The 15,606-nt window shown below is 53.1% G+C and overlaps 5 protein-coding genes across 5 annotated transcripts; 2 read left to right on the top strand and 3 right to left on the bottom strand.

Moving 5' to 3' along the window:
• Positions 1-62: 62 nt before the first annotated feature.
• BO85DRAFT_404550 (flavin-linked sulfhydryl oxidase) lies at positions 63-1,246 on the top strand. The gene is made up of 2 exons (XM_025657275.1): positions 63-477; positions 546-1,246. The coding sequence occupies exons 1-2, from the start codon at positions 287-289 to the stop codon at positions 1,024-1,026; spliced, it is 672 nt and encodes a 223-aa protein (XP_025512177.1). The 5' UTR covers positions 63-286; the 3' UTR covers positions 1,027-1,246.
• BO85DRAFT_428168 (coatomer subunit alpha) lies at positions 1,191-5,781 on the bottom strand. The gene is made up of 8 exons (XM_025658197.1): positions 5,587-5,781; positions 5,440-5,489; positions 5,060-5,379; positions 4,671-5,006; positions 3,648-4,614; positions 3,002-3,597; positions 1,869-2,953; positions 1,191-1,813 (listed from the first exon to the last, which is right to left on the bottom strand). Exons 1-8 carry the CDS (start codon positions 5,614-5,616, stop codon positions 1,559-1,561), a joined length of 3,639 nt encoding a protein of 1,212 aa, XP_025512176.1. The 5' UTR covers positions 5,617-5,781; the 3' UTR covers positions 1,191-1,558.
• Positions 5,782-6,385: 604 nt separating this feature from the next.
• On the top strand, positions 6,386-8,936 carry BO85DRAFT_428165 (uncharacterized protein; the record flags this gene model as incomplete). Its single annotated transcript, XM_025658196.1, has 6 exons — positions 6,386-6,956; positions 7,121-7,154; positions 7,343-7,548; positions 7,595-8,462; positions 8,516-8,733; positions 8,792-8,936. 6 exons carry the CDS (start codon positions 6,386-6,388, stop codon positions 8,869-8,871), a joined length of 1,977 nt encoding a protein of 658 aa, XP_025512175.1. The 3' UTR covers positions 8,872-8,936.
• An 818-nt stretch (positions 8,937-9,754) lies between these two features.
• On the bottom strand, positions 9,755-11,149 carry BO85DRAFT_462445 (putative tubulin-specific chaperone c; the record flags this gene model as incomplete). Its single annotated transcript, XM_025661850.1, has 4 exons — positions 9,755-9,961; positions 10,015-10,737; positions 10,786-10,979; positions 11,029-11,149. The coding sequence occupies 4 exons, from the start codon at positions 11,147-11,149 to the stop codon at positions 9,755-9,757; spliced, it is 1,245 nt and encodes a 414-aa protein (XP_025512174.1).
• Positions 11,150-11,797: 648 nt separating this feature from the next.
• Positions 11,798-15,395, bottom strand: BO85DRAFT_404540 (uncharacterized protein). The gene is made up of 5 exons (XM_025657274.1): positions 14,601-15,395; positions 13,859-14,536; positions 13,118-13,801; positions 12,614-13,063; positions 11,798-12,563 (listed from the first exon to the last, which is right to left on the bottom strand). Exons 1-5 carry the CDS (start codon positions 15,213-15,215, stop codon positions 11,976-11,978), a joined length of 3,015 nt encoding a protein of 1,004 aa, XP_025512173.1. The 5' UTR covers positions 15,216-15,395; the 3' UTR covers positions 11,798-11,975.
• Between the last annotated feature and the right edge of the window lie 211 nt (positions 15,396-15,606).

Genomic DNA, 15,606 nt, shown 5'->3' with positions numbered 1-15,606 from the left:
CACATGGCAATTCTAGAAGCCGGAGGGATTCGACGGAGACATTCTTTTGTTGCATTACCAATCAAGCACTATCAATTCCCCAGAAGTTGTCTCTTAAGCTCTGTCGCGGATATTGCTCCTTCGTGTCTCTGCCCTGCTCGGATACCAGACCCTACAGTGTACATACTACCTTGCCGAATTGACTATTTCTGCGCTGCGCTGCGTCCTACTTCTTCTCCGCATCGCATCCGAATACCTTCTTCATCATCCTCCCCCCAGCATAAATCACCAACCTATATAACCCACAATGGCAGACACAACACCACCATCAGACACACAAAAACACCTTTTCATCCACCAACAACAGCAACAACCTGCTACGCCTTCATCCTCCACCCAACAACAAGCCCCAGCGCCAGCAACAACAAAAGATGACTCCGTCCCCGCAGGCATGACCAAACTCCCCAACGGAGTCATCCTCGACAAGGACGGAAAGCCGTACGCCTTCCCCCATTCCCTCCTATTCCCCACAAACCCTCCTACTAACAAAAACATCCCATGAATAGATGCCGCCTCTGCACCTCCGCCGCCTCCTGGCGCGCCCTGACCAAACAAGCCAAATCAACCCCCACCACAACCAGCAGCACCAGCAGCACCACCATCCCAAAAGCCCTCACCACCACCCCCGGCTACACAGACTGCCCACCGGACTCAGAAGCCCTCGGCCGCTCCACCTGGACCTTCCTGCACTCATTGACAGCGTCGTACCCGGCGCAAGCGTCCAGCGAACAACAGTCCGAGATGCGCCAGTTCCTGGGGATATTCTCGAAGTTGTATCCGTGCTGGGTGTGTGCGGAGGACTTCCGGACGTGGATGGCGGAGCCGAGTGGGGAGAATCAGCCCAGGTTGGGCGGACGGAAGGAGTTCGGGGATTGGATGTGTAGGGCGCATAATGAGGTGAATCGCAAATTGGGGAAGAGTGAGTTTGATTGTAGGTTTTGGGAGGAGAGGTGGAGGAAGGGGTGGGGGGATGGGAGGTGTGAGTGATTTTTATTCAATCTCGTGTTGGGGATGGGGGAGTGTGTATGATTAGATTATAGATATAGACTACTGCTGCTGCTGCTACAATTGGTTATGGGGATGGGAAGGGATGAGTGGGGAGTTTACATTGTGTACTATACCAACTATTGGGTGACGGATATCTCTACTCTGCATCTGATCATGATATGATATGATATGATAATACTATCTCACCTCTTTATCTGTACAAGAACAGTCTCGCAAAAAGAATAGAAGAAGAAAAAGAAATGAAAAAGAAGTATATCAAACAATAACAATAACAATAAATAGATGAATGAATATACTAACGTCGCTGGAATTATGAATTTCACACATCGGGACCATCCAAAGCAGGAGAGCTTCCTCCAGCCATGGGCGCCAACATTTCCTCTCCAACCAGGATCCATCCTCCTTTTTCCCCCACCAGAGAAAGCCCATTTCTATCATGTTTGCACATCGAGACGGGGAATTACAAGCGTGAAGAAAGAAAAAGGAAAGCCGTCACATCTCGTCATCATCCTCAGTACTGACCCGGGACGAACAACCGCAGCCCGCTGGCCGGCGCGCCGATCTCCGTCACCTGCGAGATCCGGCACACGGTGCCCTTGTACTGCTCGTGGTACTTGGCGCCCGTGAACGGGTCCGACACGCTCGGTGAGCCGCCGTAGATCGGTGTGAACGAGGCAGCACAAATATCGAATTCGGCAAATTGGTCGAATTCGATGTCGATCTTGTCTTGCGGGCTGCGCTCGCATTGCAGCTTGATCTTCTTGGCCTATTTCATGTGTTAGCATCTCGGATCATCAACGGGGAAGGCATGTATTGCTTACCTGTTCCAGAAGCTTGGGCGAGCCACCGTTAGCCAGCATGCGGTTGGCAAAGCTGAGGGCCGAAGAGTAGTTCTTGTTGGCAAAGGCCAGCTTCATGGCAGCCATAAGTGCCAATTGCCGGTGTGCAACCTCCAGCTTGGGGATCGTGAAGTAAGCAGAAAGCTCGAGGCTTCGCTTGAGGTTGTCGGGAGTGTCAGTGGGGATGGAACGGCGCTCCAGTTCAATAGACATGGCCAGGATGTATTCCCGAGCAGTCTCGATGATCTTCTTGGCCTGCTCCACCTCCGCCTCGGACGAGACAGTGTTGACCAGAACGGAGTTTAGGATGTTGCGGAAGATCCGCACGCCATCTTCCAGCTTGTTGGCCCGCATGGCGGCGTAACCCTCCTGCAGATCCACGTTGGCGATCGTCTCCAGGTCCTTCGGGATGATAGGCAGGACCTTGCGGCTATCCGTCTCATCGACAGTGCGGCGCACATAGTTGACCAACGGGGGCAGGCCAGTGGTCGCTGGAAGGAAAGTCTTGGAGGCCTTGTACACCTCCAAGAACCGCGGCTTGAGAGGAGCAAAGTTGACCGCTCCGACTTGACGGTTAAGCAGTTGCATAGCAGTCTCGAAGGAGCCAGCAGCGACATGGTCGGCTGCTAGAGGGGAGTTGCGCGCCCACAGGTCGGCCTCGGTGCTGCCTGCACCGGCCTCTGCGCTGTCCACGTTCACAAAGTCAACGTCCTCCTCGACATTGATCTCGTCTCCCATGTCCCAACCAGCAACGTCTTCTTCCTCATCCTCGAGGGTGTCGCGTGCAGTGATAGCCTCGTCCTCCTCCTCGGGCTCAAACTCGATCGCCGCAGCCTCCTCGTCGCCGGCGCCAACCTCTCCAAGAAGGGCCTTCTCGAATGAGGAATGACCAGCAGCCTTGACAGGCCAGTTGGACTTGAAGGTGGGGACAATTGGGTGGGGGACCCGTGCAGGCTCCTCGATGGAGGGGAGGGTGATCTGGTCCTCGGTAAGCCCGCAAGCGTCGAGGATCGACTCAGCCTCTTCCGTCAGTCCATGAGACTTGGCAGTGAGGTATGCGAGGGGATCTTTGACTGATTAGCGAAACCCGTTATAACTGCTAGTGTTTGACTTACATTGGTCAACTTCCTTGAACATCTGAATCCGGTCTTCAACGTCGCCACGGTAGATCGCATTCTGGAAGCGCGAGGTGAAATCGCCACGGTGTTCGGCAATCTTGGCCATTCTTGACAGCTTCTCCTGGTCACCAGTGGAGAGGTACAGGAAAGACAGCTTGTCAAAGTTCCTTTGCTTCTGGTAGGCCATCTCAACCGTCTGGTGGTTACCATGAGCCAAAGCCTCAGCTCCGAGTCTGCTCCACAATTTGGGACGGTCGAGTTCCCTAGCCATCTCAATAGCCACCTCCAGGTTGCCGCACTCCAGCGCGAGCTCGAAGCGGGTCTGGGGGTCTTGTACGAACTGCAGCGCGATCTCAGGGTAACCCTTCTTCTGCAGGTAGGAGATGATACTTTGACCGACCAAGCTGGAAGTCTTGATGATCTGAAGCATTTCATCGTAGTTCCTCTTGACAAGGGCAAGCTTGAAACGGTACTCGGTAGGGTCAATCTCCAGAACGCGAGGCTTGGCATTACGATCCAGACAGTAGACATTGCGACCCTTGACCTTGACGAGGTAGACCGTCTGGTCCAGAGTGCGAATGATACCGTTGTCACTGCGAAGTTGTCAGTATGTAAAGCATTCACCACTTTTAAGGAGACATACCCGTTCAGAAGGGAGTATTTAACGTGGTTCAAGGTGGAGTAGAGAAGGACGCCAGCGTCATCCCAGGCTGCGCTCTTGATCCGGATCGTTTCGTGCAAGCTGCTCACCTGCTCAAGGGACTTGGTCACAATAGTGACATTGTGCTTGCTGAGCAGAGCAGCGTAAAGGCCGTCGTTGGACCAGACAACATACTTGACACCGCTCACAGCCAGCTCCGCCAGTTGCTTCTTCTGCTGGATGTCGAAGAGAACAACGTTGGTGGGCGTGATGAAGAGCAGACATCCAGTACCGCCAAAGTAGATGTCAGTGGTGCCAGCCGGGGGCTTGATCGATTTCGTGGTCGAGTTGCTCAGATCCTTGATGTCCACCTGTTGGTTGCCCTGGCTGAAGACGGCGAATCGGTTGCGGGCAACAAAGACAGCAGAAGAGCCCTGACCACGCTTGACATCCGTAGGCTCAACGGCACCAGTGGCATCGCGCGGGAGGTGAATCAGTTCGTACACGCCACTATCGGTAGGAGAGGTAACCAGGATGGCACGTTCAGCGGGGTTGTACGAGAGGGTGCGAGGCGGCACCCAAGGGGATCCGAGCTTGCGCAACGACAGCATAGGAGGGGTCTCGACGTTCTTGGCGAAGTCATAGGACTTGACGTGCTTTTCCTTTGTGATGTAGAAGAGCTGGTTCTGGTAGACGGCCGAGGCAGGGCGCTCACGCTCCAACTTGAACACCATGACACCGGTGTCGTGACCAGCAGCGAACAAGTTGATCTCCGGGTGAGCAGCAATAACCCAGAAGCGGTCCAAATCGCGCTTGAACGACTGGACGGATGTGCGCTTGTTCAGATCCCAGCACCGAATAGTCTTGTCCTCACCAACGGAAAGGATCAGGTCCTGGTGTGGGTGGAACAGACAAGCAGAGGCATTCTGGAAATGTCCACGGCAAGTGTCAACCTCCCATGCCTTTGTGTCTATACATCCGTGTCAGCCTGAAATCCATATCTCCATAACAAGTATCTTGACGTACCACTCATCCTCCACAGCTTGATGAGACGATCGTCACCCGCGGAGACGATCAGGGGCAGGGTTGGGTGGAAAGACACCCAGTTGACACCCCGGTCGTGACCCTCCAGAACGAACTTCACCACCGCATCAGTGTTTCCGAACATATCTGCCTGGGCGGGATTGGCGCGGGCCATCTGGTCTTCGAAGGACATGGACGTCGGGGCCGAGTGCTTCTTCCGCAAACCCGAAATATCCCAGATGCGAACCGACTGGTCCAAGGAGGCGGAGGCGATGAGGTCTTCGGTAGGATGGAACTGCGCGCACATTACATAGTGGTTGTGGCCGGTCATGGTGCAGACTGTGAAGCCATTGTCAGCACCCCTCCGGACAGGTGGCCAGATTCCGACTTACTCAAGGAGCGGTTCTGCCAGTTCCAGATTCTGATGGTCTGATCGTCCGAGCACGAAAGGATCCATGGCAGCTCATGATGGAAGAATACCGTCCGTACGTAGTCCAGATGGCCATTCAGTGTGAACATGCAACGACGAGTCTGGTAGTTCCAGACCTTGATCTTGTAGTCGTCACCTCCGGAGACGAAGAGGGGCTGTGTCGGGTGGAAGTCAATGCCACGAACGGGGCCATCATGTTCTTCGAAGCGATCAATGAGAGTTCCCATGCGGTAATCCCATAATTGGATGGTGGATGAATGAAGGGATACTAGGATCCATGGCCTGTTCGAGGGTCAGCCGAACTCGTTTGCGACGCGTTGAACAGGACAATTGTCCACTGACCGCTTGGGATGGAAGGCAATTCCCTTTGCGCGGGAGGATTTGGATTCAAACTATCAAATAGGATGAAGATTAGTTCCTGTTCCTGAAAGCAGCAGCAGCTCCGCGGCGATAAAGGGGGAGCTGGCAATGGGGGAGGGGATAGCGGACCTTGGTGAGCATGTTTGGGGAGGACTGCATGATGAAGGAGGGTTGGCCGGAGCCGCACCATAGAGAAGCAAGCTCCGCACTCAGGTATTAAGAGAGGTCAAAAAGGCGACCACCGCATCCACAACAACGGCGGGAGAGAATGGGCAAAGGGGGGAAGACGGGGGTAGTTCGGAGTGTCTGGACTCAGTCACTCTGGGCAGCTGGTGGTTCCGTCTTGGATGGCGGTAAACGTGGACTTATTGTGTCGCAGCCAATAAGCGAGTCCCGCGGGCCAATGATGGGCCCGGCGGTGAGCAGCTGCCAGGCACTTCTTTTAGGCTCTCTCTTACATTCTGGGGCAGACATTACACTGATCTAATTTACTTGGGGGACTTAGTCAAAGCTGCAGTTCTGCCTCCTTCACTCCGGTTCGAGTGGAGTTCGGCGGAGGTTATTCGAGTGTGATCTCACTCTCCCCCTTCTCGATGCTTCTTCGGGATCTCCCCCGTCGGGTCCATCTCTCCTCTGGGCCCCTCAGGATAGTACCATCCGACATGATTTCTCTTATCTGGGCCATTTCTGTCTGTTACAACAAGCGGTTGAAGCCGTGGTTGTGAAATTTCCATCTGTCTCATATGTTCATACATCTAAATCAATGGAAAAGCGTCATCGGGTGACTTTGTTCGCTATTGAATTATCATCGTTTCCGTTTCGCAACGCATGCGCGGTTTGCGTCACGCTCTACAGAGCAGCAGCTAACCTTCAGAAGCGCGATTTCGTCCATACAAGATTCGCTCTTTTGGACTTTGGCTGACTCAGGATGACGGAAATTCTTGAAAGTGAAAGCCCCCCTACGTTTCAACCGCACGATGGATCAAGAGCTTTTACATCTCAACCATGCAACACGCAAGGCGATCCGGGAATCTCGTCTGGAGCAGATACAGTTCCTTTGGAAGGTAATTCACCAACCATTCACAAACATGAGGCGAATGCGGATGTAGTCCTACCGTATTCTATTGAGGAGCCAGACGATGAGCCTGCTGCGGCTGCAGGACAGACCACAGACAAACCGGCGATACGTTTACTTGTTGGAGACAACTCAGAGATCTGGCAGGGAGAGCTGGTGGACTCGATGGAGGGGCTCCAGTGCGACTCAGACCAAAGCGCTAGCCGGACGAGAGGGAAGAAAAGAAAGCCTTCCGCGACAGCACCAGGTTCATCTCGACCATTCCGACAGTCATCTTCCGACTCTATACCCAATGCTCAGCGTGACGAGTCCAATGAGGGTCCCAAGAGGAGGCGCCGAAAAGGCAGATGCGCGAGGGACCATTTGTCGCCGGGGATGATCTGGCAGCACGATAGCAGCGAAACCACCTCGTCGGGGGGCTACAGTTCAAGGTCTCCGTCAACAGATGACAGTGCAACCCAGCCTTCCAGTCACACTGATGCCGATGCAATGGACCTAGATGAATGAGCGATATTATTGCGGGAGATTGACACTGTCGCTGATCCTTTCGTCCCAATTCTCCGAATCTATATGCGACACGTGACGTAGTTGACGCGGCGCTAGCCAGAACGGGCTGGACCCTGTATGACGTCACGCGGTTCTCATCGCCATTTCCGGCGAATCTCAACGACTTCCATTGGCGACCACCAGTCGATTGTTCATGCCCCTCACCCATTCATCTCTGCTCGTGGTCCCTGTGTGCATACCTTTTCAATTGGCCTATTGAGAACTCATAAAGTTGACCCATATTGCTACAATGGCCGCCACTAGAACGTCTACCCGTCAAGCGGCGCAGAAGGCGAAGGAAGCCATTGCGGCTGCTCCAGATGTCAAGAGCCGAGGTCCTGCTGGCGCAAAGCGAAAGGAAACCACTGACAAGGGCCCTGCACCGAAGAAAGGAAAGAAGGAGGATGACAAGGTAAAGCCCGAGGAAAATCAGCAGCCGACGACCGAGGAAGAAGTGAAGACAACAGAAGGTATGGTGTACCGTCAATCTATGGAGATTCGGGCTGACGAGATCAGAACGTGCGGAAGAGCCGGAAAAGCCAGAGTCGAAGTCTGAAGAAGAACCTGAGAAGCCTGTCGAAAAGGAAGAACCGCAGAAGACGGATGAAGAGCCCGCAGCGGCACCAGCTGAGCCTGCCGACAAAGTTGAGGATCAACCAAAACCAGATGAAAAACCCGAGGAGAAGCCAGAGAAGGATGTAGAGGAGAAACCAGAAGAAAAGAGTGAGAAGAAACGCGAGGCAGAGCCAGAGACAAAGCAAGAGGAGAAACCCGCTCCTGCTGCTGACAGGGACGAAGCCGGCGTCAAAACATCCCAGGAGCGGGAGGAGAAGGTCGCATCAAACGTACTCGAAAAAGGAATCATCTATTTCTTCTACCGACCGCGCGTAAATGTGACCGACCCGCAAAGCGTTAGCGATGTTGCCCGGAGCTTCCTGGTGCTGCGACCGACACCCATTGGTGCCACATTGAATCAACAGCAGGGCTCTGTGGAGCCTGGCGCAAAATGCCGGCTGTTGATGCTGCCCAAAAAGAAGTTTCCCACCTCTGGTAAAGAACGTGACATGGGGTTCGTCGAAAAGGCCGGACAGAGTATGAAGTCACTCCAAGAGACCTTCATTGCTGGCGATACATACGAAACGTCTACCCGTGGTGAGCGAACCGTTCCCGAGGCCAGACCGTTTGCCGAGGGCGTCTACGCCATCACATCTACGACTCGGGCGTCTCACTTGGCTTATGTCTTGACCATTCCGGAGACTATCGGATCCATCCAGGAAGACTTTGGTTTGCATTCTCGAGGCAGTTGGGTCATCCAGTCGAAGAACCCTAAATACCCCGGCCCATCCTATGCTCAGATCCAAAAGGACCCCGAGTATCCCGAAAGGTACACTATAAGCTGCCGCAGATCATTCCAGAGATAATTGCTGACAATACCAGTGTGCGCGAAAAATTCGGCGACTACCGTTGGGTCCCATTGCAGCCAGAATTTATCGACTACCCCAACGCACAATTCCTGATGATCGGCGAGGCTACCGACGACCTGGGCAAGGCCGCGACAGCCGAAGAGGGCGACAAGCAGGCCAACGAAGCACAGCCCGGCGAGGAACTAGAGAAGTTGGAACAGGAGAATGAAGAGCGGATTGAAGCTCTACGGGGTAAGTTGCCGGCCAAGCCTATGTTGTGATTCGGATGACTTAGTTAACTTCTGTTTAGGCGATGACACCATCTATGAAGATCTCGGATTGGATGCGAAGAACTATCCCAAAGTGCCAACGACCTGGAATGGCGAATGAAAGCTTCAAAAGTAGTGACGAATCTCAAAAACAAATATTGAAATGAAATGAAATGACATGACTCGAAACTATCCTGTTGCTGAAGCCTGTAGAGAACTGCCACACTGGACTAGACCCTCGGCTCTGGCTAATTCATCCCTATGAAGCAAATTGCATTGCAGCGAAGCACCCACTGCGCCTGCAGCACTAGTATCCCTTTAGTTCCGTTCCTCTAAATCTAGTCTTTTGAAGGTACTAGTAGTTGGGATTATTTAACAAGGGAGCTGCACTTCTATTACTACTTAGCAGGATTCATGGATTTCGCGTCGGTTCAGGTATGCGAAATGGGTCGGGGTATGGTCTTGATAGTGATCAGGTGTTGGTGTGTAGAGTGAGGTTATAGATTTAAAAGAATTCAGGTTCTGCAACAGTTGTGTGATGGTTGGTATATTAGTGGCTACTAGGTTATTTGTAGTTGTGTGAATATATTTTTGCGGGTACGAGTTTGGTGATAACCGACGCGGTCATTCAGCATCGTGAGTACAACCATTAAATTGCAGCGACAACTCAAAATATACTCAGTAGTTAATTTTCAGCATAAGACACTGTCAAGTGGATATTTAAATTGAACCATAAGAGGCGGATACTAATAAATACTAATAAATGAATCCGTGGGGGGGCCCGACACCAGATATATTTACCCAGCTGCACATAAATTGACCACCACTCAAGAGAAGAGAGTACTTCAGAAGCAACACTCGCATCGCGGAACCCAGTCCCGTACATAGAATATGTTTACCTTGTTTGTCCCCATCGCATTCATAATGCAGTAATTGCAACTACGACACTCGTTAAATCGGACGCCAATTCCCTCCTCCTCAGCTCGTTACTGGCAAACGTTCAGTTAATGAGATGAAATATTGATCGCACGCAGAATATCATCCAGCGACCAGCCTGGACCGCCCGGGACAATCTCCGCCCAGACTTCTTCCGGCACGGCGTCTTCGGCATCCAGAAGGCTCCAGTTGGGACTGGGTTCCGGCTTGATCCATTTGAAATCTTCGACCTGGCTCCAGTGGTCTTCGTCATCTGGGCGATCGTGATCGAGCGTCTAGAATTATCATCGTTAGTAGAAGACTGGACATGGTTATAGAGGCAACCTACGTAAACACGGGGTTTCCGACCGAATCGGACATTGCTGCAATCCTCGATGATCGGGTTGCTGGAACAGCTGAGGTAGACGTCTACATTGGAGCAGTTGTGCATCCGGAACTGTCGACAGTCAACCACGAGAATGCTATTCTCCACCCCCGTGATATGGGCCGGGCCGTTGATCTGGCCACAAACGAGGAGACTCTCCTTAACGCTCTTGATGGTCAAACTGGTATACGGCTTTCCGTTGGCGGTGGGAATAGACATGTCGACTACGCAGTGGCGCAGATGGGTAATGGATGCCGGCACAGTTGCGGTTGAGCCTGAGGACGGCAGCATGATGTGCAGATTATGGTGGTTGTTAACAGACACCGAGGACACGGCCGTTGCGGCGAATCCACCTCCTACGTCTGACTTGGGTTTGTCCTCATCTTCATCCACTGTGAATGCAGGGATAGAGGTCGGAGCAAGCTCCGGTCTTTGTAGATGGAGGCGGTTGTCGGGCTCGTTCAAAGGCGTTGACGGATACATGGGGGTTTGTGTCGCGGACGAGCTAACCGATGATGTGTCAGGGGAGGGGAACCCAGGGATACTGCGTCGACCTTGAGCGGCGAGATGCGCTGCATCGGACAGCGAAATGGCGGATGCATTCTTCTTGGTCTTGAAGCTAAACTTTGGTCGTGGTTCGACTGCAGCTCGAGTCTCGACGAGTTTGTCCTGCAGAGCTTTGATGGCCTGGAGAAGTCAGTATGGCAAGCGTTACTCAGGCGCGTGGATGTGTACCTCAGCATATATCCGCTGATCATAGGTTGGGATATAGCTGGCTGCGTCCTTGACCTCGTTGGACAAGCGCGCAATGCCCGCCAGACAGTGATCGGTTGCGTCTGTCCGTTCACCTCCCACTAACGACGTATCGGCCAGCCGATCCATCTGTTCCTGGAGCGCTACAGGAAGAACAGGGGTCAGATTCCTCTCTTCTGAAAAGAGGAAGAGCATAGGTAATCAGCCGGATCAGCTCAATCATACCGGTGATCTCATGCTGAAAATAGCGGAAGAACCGTTCCTTCAAGGGGATTTCGGACTTGAGAATGGTTTGATTCTCGGACTGAGAGGGCCGACGGGCCGGATCAAACTCAGGCATCGACATGATGGCGATGATTTAGATGAAGGTAGAAAGTATAAGAGGATAGGGAAAGGACGAGAAGACTGCGAGTCGACGATGTTCTGGGGTTGGAAGAACGGGGCGGATGAGATGTATTGATGACGTCGACCCGAGCTCGCTTCACTTTTTGCAGCCGGGACAGCAGAGGTTGGAGCTTGAATTTTGGGGACTGAAAAGGCAGGAGATGGTAAATATGACCTTGCTGAAGGGAGCAGAATGCTAGAAAGCTCCAGACACACGAAGGATTAGCTATTCACGTCCAATGCACGACAGGGCATCAGTCCACCCCAGCGATAGGGGGAAGACAGGGAGGGGCAAGCGCGCTTCGATGGCCAATGCCGAGTCGATCACCCGCCGGTCCACCTCCGGACACCCCGGAATTGAAGCAAAGGGAATCCAGCATTACCCACCCCAGTAGGTTAGGACGACATGCACAAGCAGCGTGTCCAGCTCGTGGTGGCACGAGACCAGAATTCACTGGGTCAGTTCTGCTACTCCCAGAAGATGGTTGGTGACGTCGACTAATCGGGCCGTTCGGAATTCGGCGATTCTCGCCCTCCGCGTTGTTGGCGTCCCCGCACTAGTCCATTTCGGGCCACGACAGCGGCCACTCCCGAATTGACATAAATTATTATGGAAGAAAGTAAGTAGTATATTATGGATAGCATACAATTCATACATTCATTGCACATTAAATCAGAATATATAGTAGCCCATCACACATACAGCCAGAATGCATTGTAGCCTTTTATTTCAAAGCGCCAACGCCAATGTCAGCCGCCAGACTCCACCTTCATTTTTCCCTTCAGAATCACGTCGACGATAGCTCTGGCAGATCGGGCCGGGGAAGAGAGGGAAGACCATCGATCTCGGCCAGTAGTTCGGTCGAGAGCAACGAATGCCGTCGACGTTGAGTATGGAAATCAGCTGCCATGGGCCGCTCCACCACTAGTCGGTCAAAATCGGATCGCAGATCACAGTCACTGGTCGTCTCAATGCCGTCTTGCATGCGGACCGACCTCAGCACCAGTTTGCCCGCCTTAACCCAGAAGGCGAGCACCTCGGTTTCCTGAGGGAAGGACAATGCCAGTTGTCCCGGTCGGAAGACAGACGGGCTAATCTTGGAAGAAGCCTTCCTCACCCGCGAAAGCTGAAGACGCCCGTTGGCCTTGGAATCCCCTACATATACCTCGCACATCCCGTTCGCTATAATGAATCGCGTCCCGGAAGGTGACTGCGCCGCATGCACCACTCGCGTACTGAAGGAGTCGTTCGTCGTCTTGTCATCCAACATCGAAAAGAATGAGGGGTATTCTTTCGCAAAGAAGGCCGTTAGGAGAACCGCATGCTGTGTTCCATCATAAAACACCCCCGTAAAGTCACCGTCGTTGCTTGTCCACTAGGAACAGTTAGTGGCACATTTCTTCCGGTGAGAACGAAAATACATACCGATGGAAGCTTGAGCGACTTCGACTTGTCAGGGACAATGCTCCATTGCTGAAACGTGCAGTTCCACACATCGACGTAGGCATAGTGGTCTCCAAGATGGGTGGCAATGGCGAAGTGTTTTCCATCTGGAGAAAATTGCAACTTCCTCTCGATGATAGCCTCCTGTTTCTTCCCCTGATACGCCGTCCCCTTGGCATTGGGGGACGCGCCCATCACAGACCGGTGACCAAAGTCCGACGACCGATCCATGCCACTACCTAGCGAGACTCTCTGGATAGTTCGTGTGCATATCTCGTATACTCGAACCTGGTCTTGAAGGGTGAACGCAACATACCGATCGTTGCGTGACATCACCATGCAGGTAACGGGGAAGGTCTGGTTTTCTGTTTCGATGGTGAGGTAAGCTTGGGGAACGTCGCTGTCGTTCTCGAACACGACGAGCTCGTAGTGCTGTGTCTGTTAGCATCCAATTCACGAAGTCAAGGACAACTGGTGAATACACACCTGTCCAACAGAAGCCAGGACGGCGCACCGCTGGTCTCCTGCCGCGGCTTGTTGCACGCCCGGAATATCATATTTGTGACCCTTGGGCTTCTTGCCATCCCCTACGCTTGTTTCGAACCTCATCACCCAGTTGCTGCCTGCGCCCCAGAACAGCAGACAGCTTCCTGAGGTCGAAAAGCAGAACCGAGGTTGACGAGGTAACTGATGTCCTCTGGCTGAGTTCCTCCTGAAGAGCGATGCCCCGCCTCCAAAAGGTAGCTTGACATTTCTGAGGTCGCGTGAAAGGGTTTTGATCGCTTGCCTGTCAAATGACTGGTCCGTCCTACTCCGCGATAGGATCGGACTGAAGACTTCGGTCGTGGTGGCGATAGCCTGCTTGCTCGTTACTTTCGACAACGGGGCTGGGTTCGAGCTGGGAGAAATCGGGCGTTTTGACGGGTCGGACTCAAGCCGTGAGGACTGACTGGTGGAGTGACTGAGAGAGCTGGAACAGGACGTGGTGTCCCTCGAGGTCGAATCAAGAAGAGAATGGCGCCGCTCTGCCTCCGAGTCTGAGAAGAAATGTAAGGCATCTGATAACTGCTCGAGAGGCTCGATCATCCGAGCATGCTGAACCCTCTTGTTGCCTGGGCATAGAGGACAGTCGATATCCATTGTCAGAAATTCGGGGCTCCCTTGTAATTGCTAATCAACGTCAACACTGCACAATCACAACCAGGACCATCAAAATTCCGCTCCTACCTCGTAAGCACCTTTGTCATGGGCCTTTAAGCTTTCCTCCAGTAGTGGTCCAGGAACCGGATGCACCGCAGGGCAGTTGACGACGTAGACTGCGCTGACACGGGAAGTCTTAGGTTGAGGTTTCGGATCAGCTTCGGCTGCAGAAGAGCTCTGCAACCACTGCGTGAGGTGTTGTTGATAATCATGGGAGAATGCTTCTAATTCCCCGTTACAATCCCACATTTGCACGCGGCGGTTGATAAGCCACCGAACGAACTGGCTAGATGCCTTCTCCCATGAAGTCCGGATAGGAGCCATTTGATGCCAAGTATCCCGAATCCTCCGTGTCTGTAGGGGCGGGTGTTCTTCGGCAGTTTGACTTAAGATGATCGTTGCGAAAATGCGAAGAGGCGCGGTATTGAACTCGTCATCGAAGGCAGCCAGGACCGTCCTTGTGAGCTTTTTCTTGATTTCCTGTGCTTGATTGAAGGACTCGTCCACTTTATATGCTGCCGGACTGGTGTAGCCCTGTTCTTGGGAAATCCGACGGCGATCAATGTGACACTGGATGATGGCGGAGTCTACTGCCCAAAGCATATCGTATAAGAGACAGAAGGACACCAACTGATCCGCATCATTCTTCATCACGTTCGTCAGAAGATCAGTGATAAGCCTCTCTGGAGCGCCCGAAAGTGGATACTAAGGAGTAGTAAGTTACTGTCCTCATCAAAGCATGTTTACTTAATAAGACTTGAAGACTTACTAGGCCCGTTGCGAAAGGAGGAAGATATGGCTTTCCACAGTCCAACAGGAAGGCCTGACTCGCTGACAGATCTGGGGATCCAATACTAGTTAGGGCCTTGGGCAGAAAATCACTAATCAGGAAGCGCTCGACATTTGAAAGGTCCGGGTTCCTCCAGGCCGCTCTCATGGCTCGCTCAAACTGGAACTTCCGGTCGGTATCAATCGCCTCCCCGCGCAACAGGAGCACTCGAATACCAGTGAGTAGCGTATGCGCGATGAGGAGTCTGTATCGAATGAAGTCGCCATCGGTCGATTTATGGGAGGGAAAGAGCTCGACTTTGACTTTGACTAGGTACATCAGAGCCGAGAAGATGGTCTCGGTGGGGAGCAGATAGGGCAGGAAGTAAGGGTGACAGTCGCGAACATGGCTCAAACCCTGGAGATAGGTTCGCTGGGCGTCGAAGATGGTCTTGATCCAGAAGACGGAGCGGGTGAGAGGCTCAACGGATGCCTTGGCATCCTGTTGGTAGAGCGCGATGTCCAGCGCATGCTCTCCGATGATTTCGCGTAGGATGTGGGCAAGATCACGGCGGCCCAGCTGTTCCCACACGGCTGCCACCAGCGGATGTGACATGGGGAGAACCGGGATGGCAGGCCACGGACATAAGAGCGAGCGAGCAGACTAAAGTTCGATCACCAGATGACTGGTTTGGGGGGCACGACAAGGAGATCCGATCATCGACAGAGAGCCGCAGCGACAAAGAAGAAGTTGTTTCAGAGTAAGAGGAGAAGGAAGAAAGCAGGTTGAGGCGCGGTGCCCGCCTGCTGCCAGGTGACCCCGACTGATTGGGGGGAAAGCAACCATGCCGTACTAGGACGAAAATGCCTTATGTCGGTGACCTGCAGCCCTCCTCGAATTTTTTGTGGCCAGCTTATGCGAGGCTGCGTGTCTGTCTTACACGGTTTGCTGATTTGCTAGCAGCCCATCACCCAGTCATCCGGCCCGCTCATGGACACGGGAGGGG

This window comes from Aspergillus piperis (genome assembly GCF_003184755.1).
Source record: "Aspergillus piperis CBS 112811 unplaced genomic scaffold BO85scaffold_20, whole genome shotgun sequence".
NCBI classification, from domain to species: Eukaryota; Fungi; Ascomycota; class Eurotiomycetes; order Eurotiales; family Aspergillaceae; genus Aspergillus; species Aspergillus piperis.
Note: the sequence above shows the minus strand (reverse complement) of the source record. Positions and strands in the feature narration are given on the sequence as shown.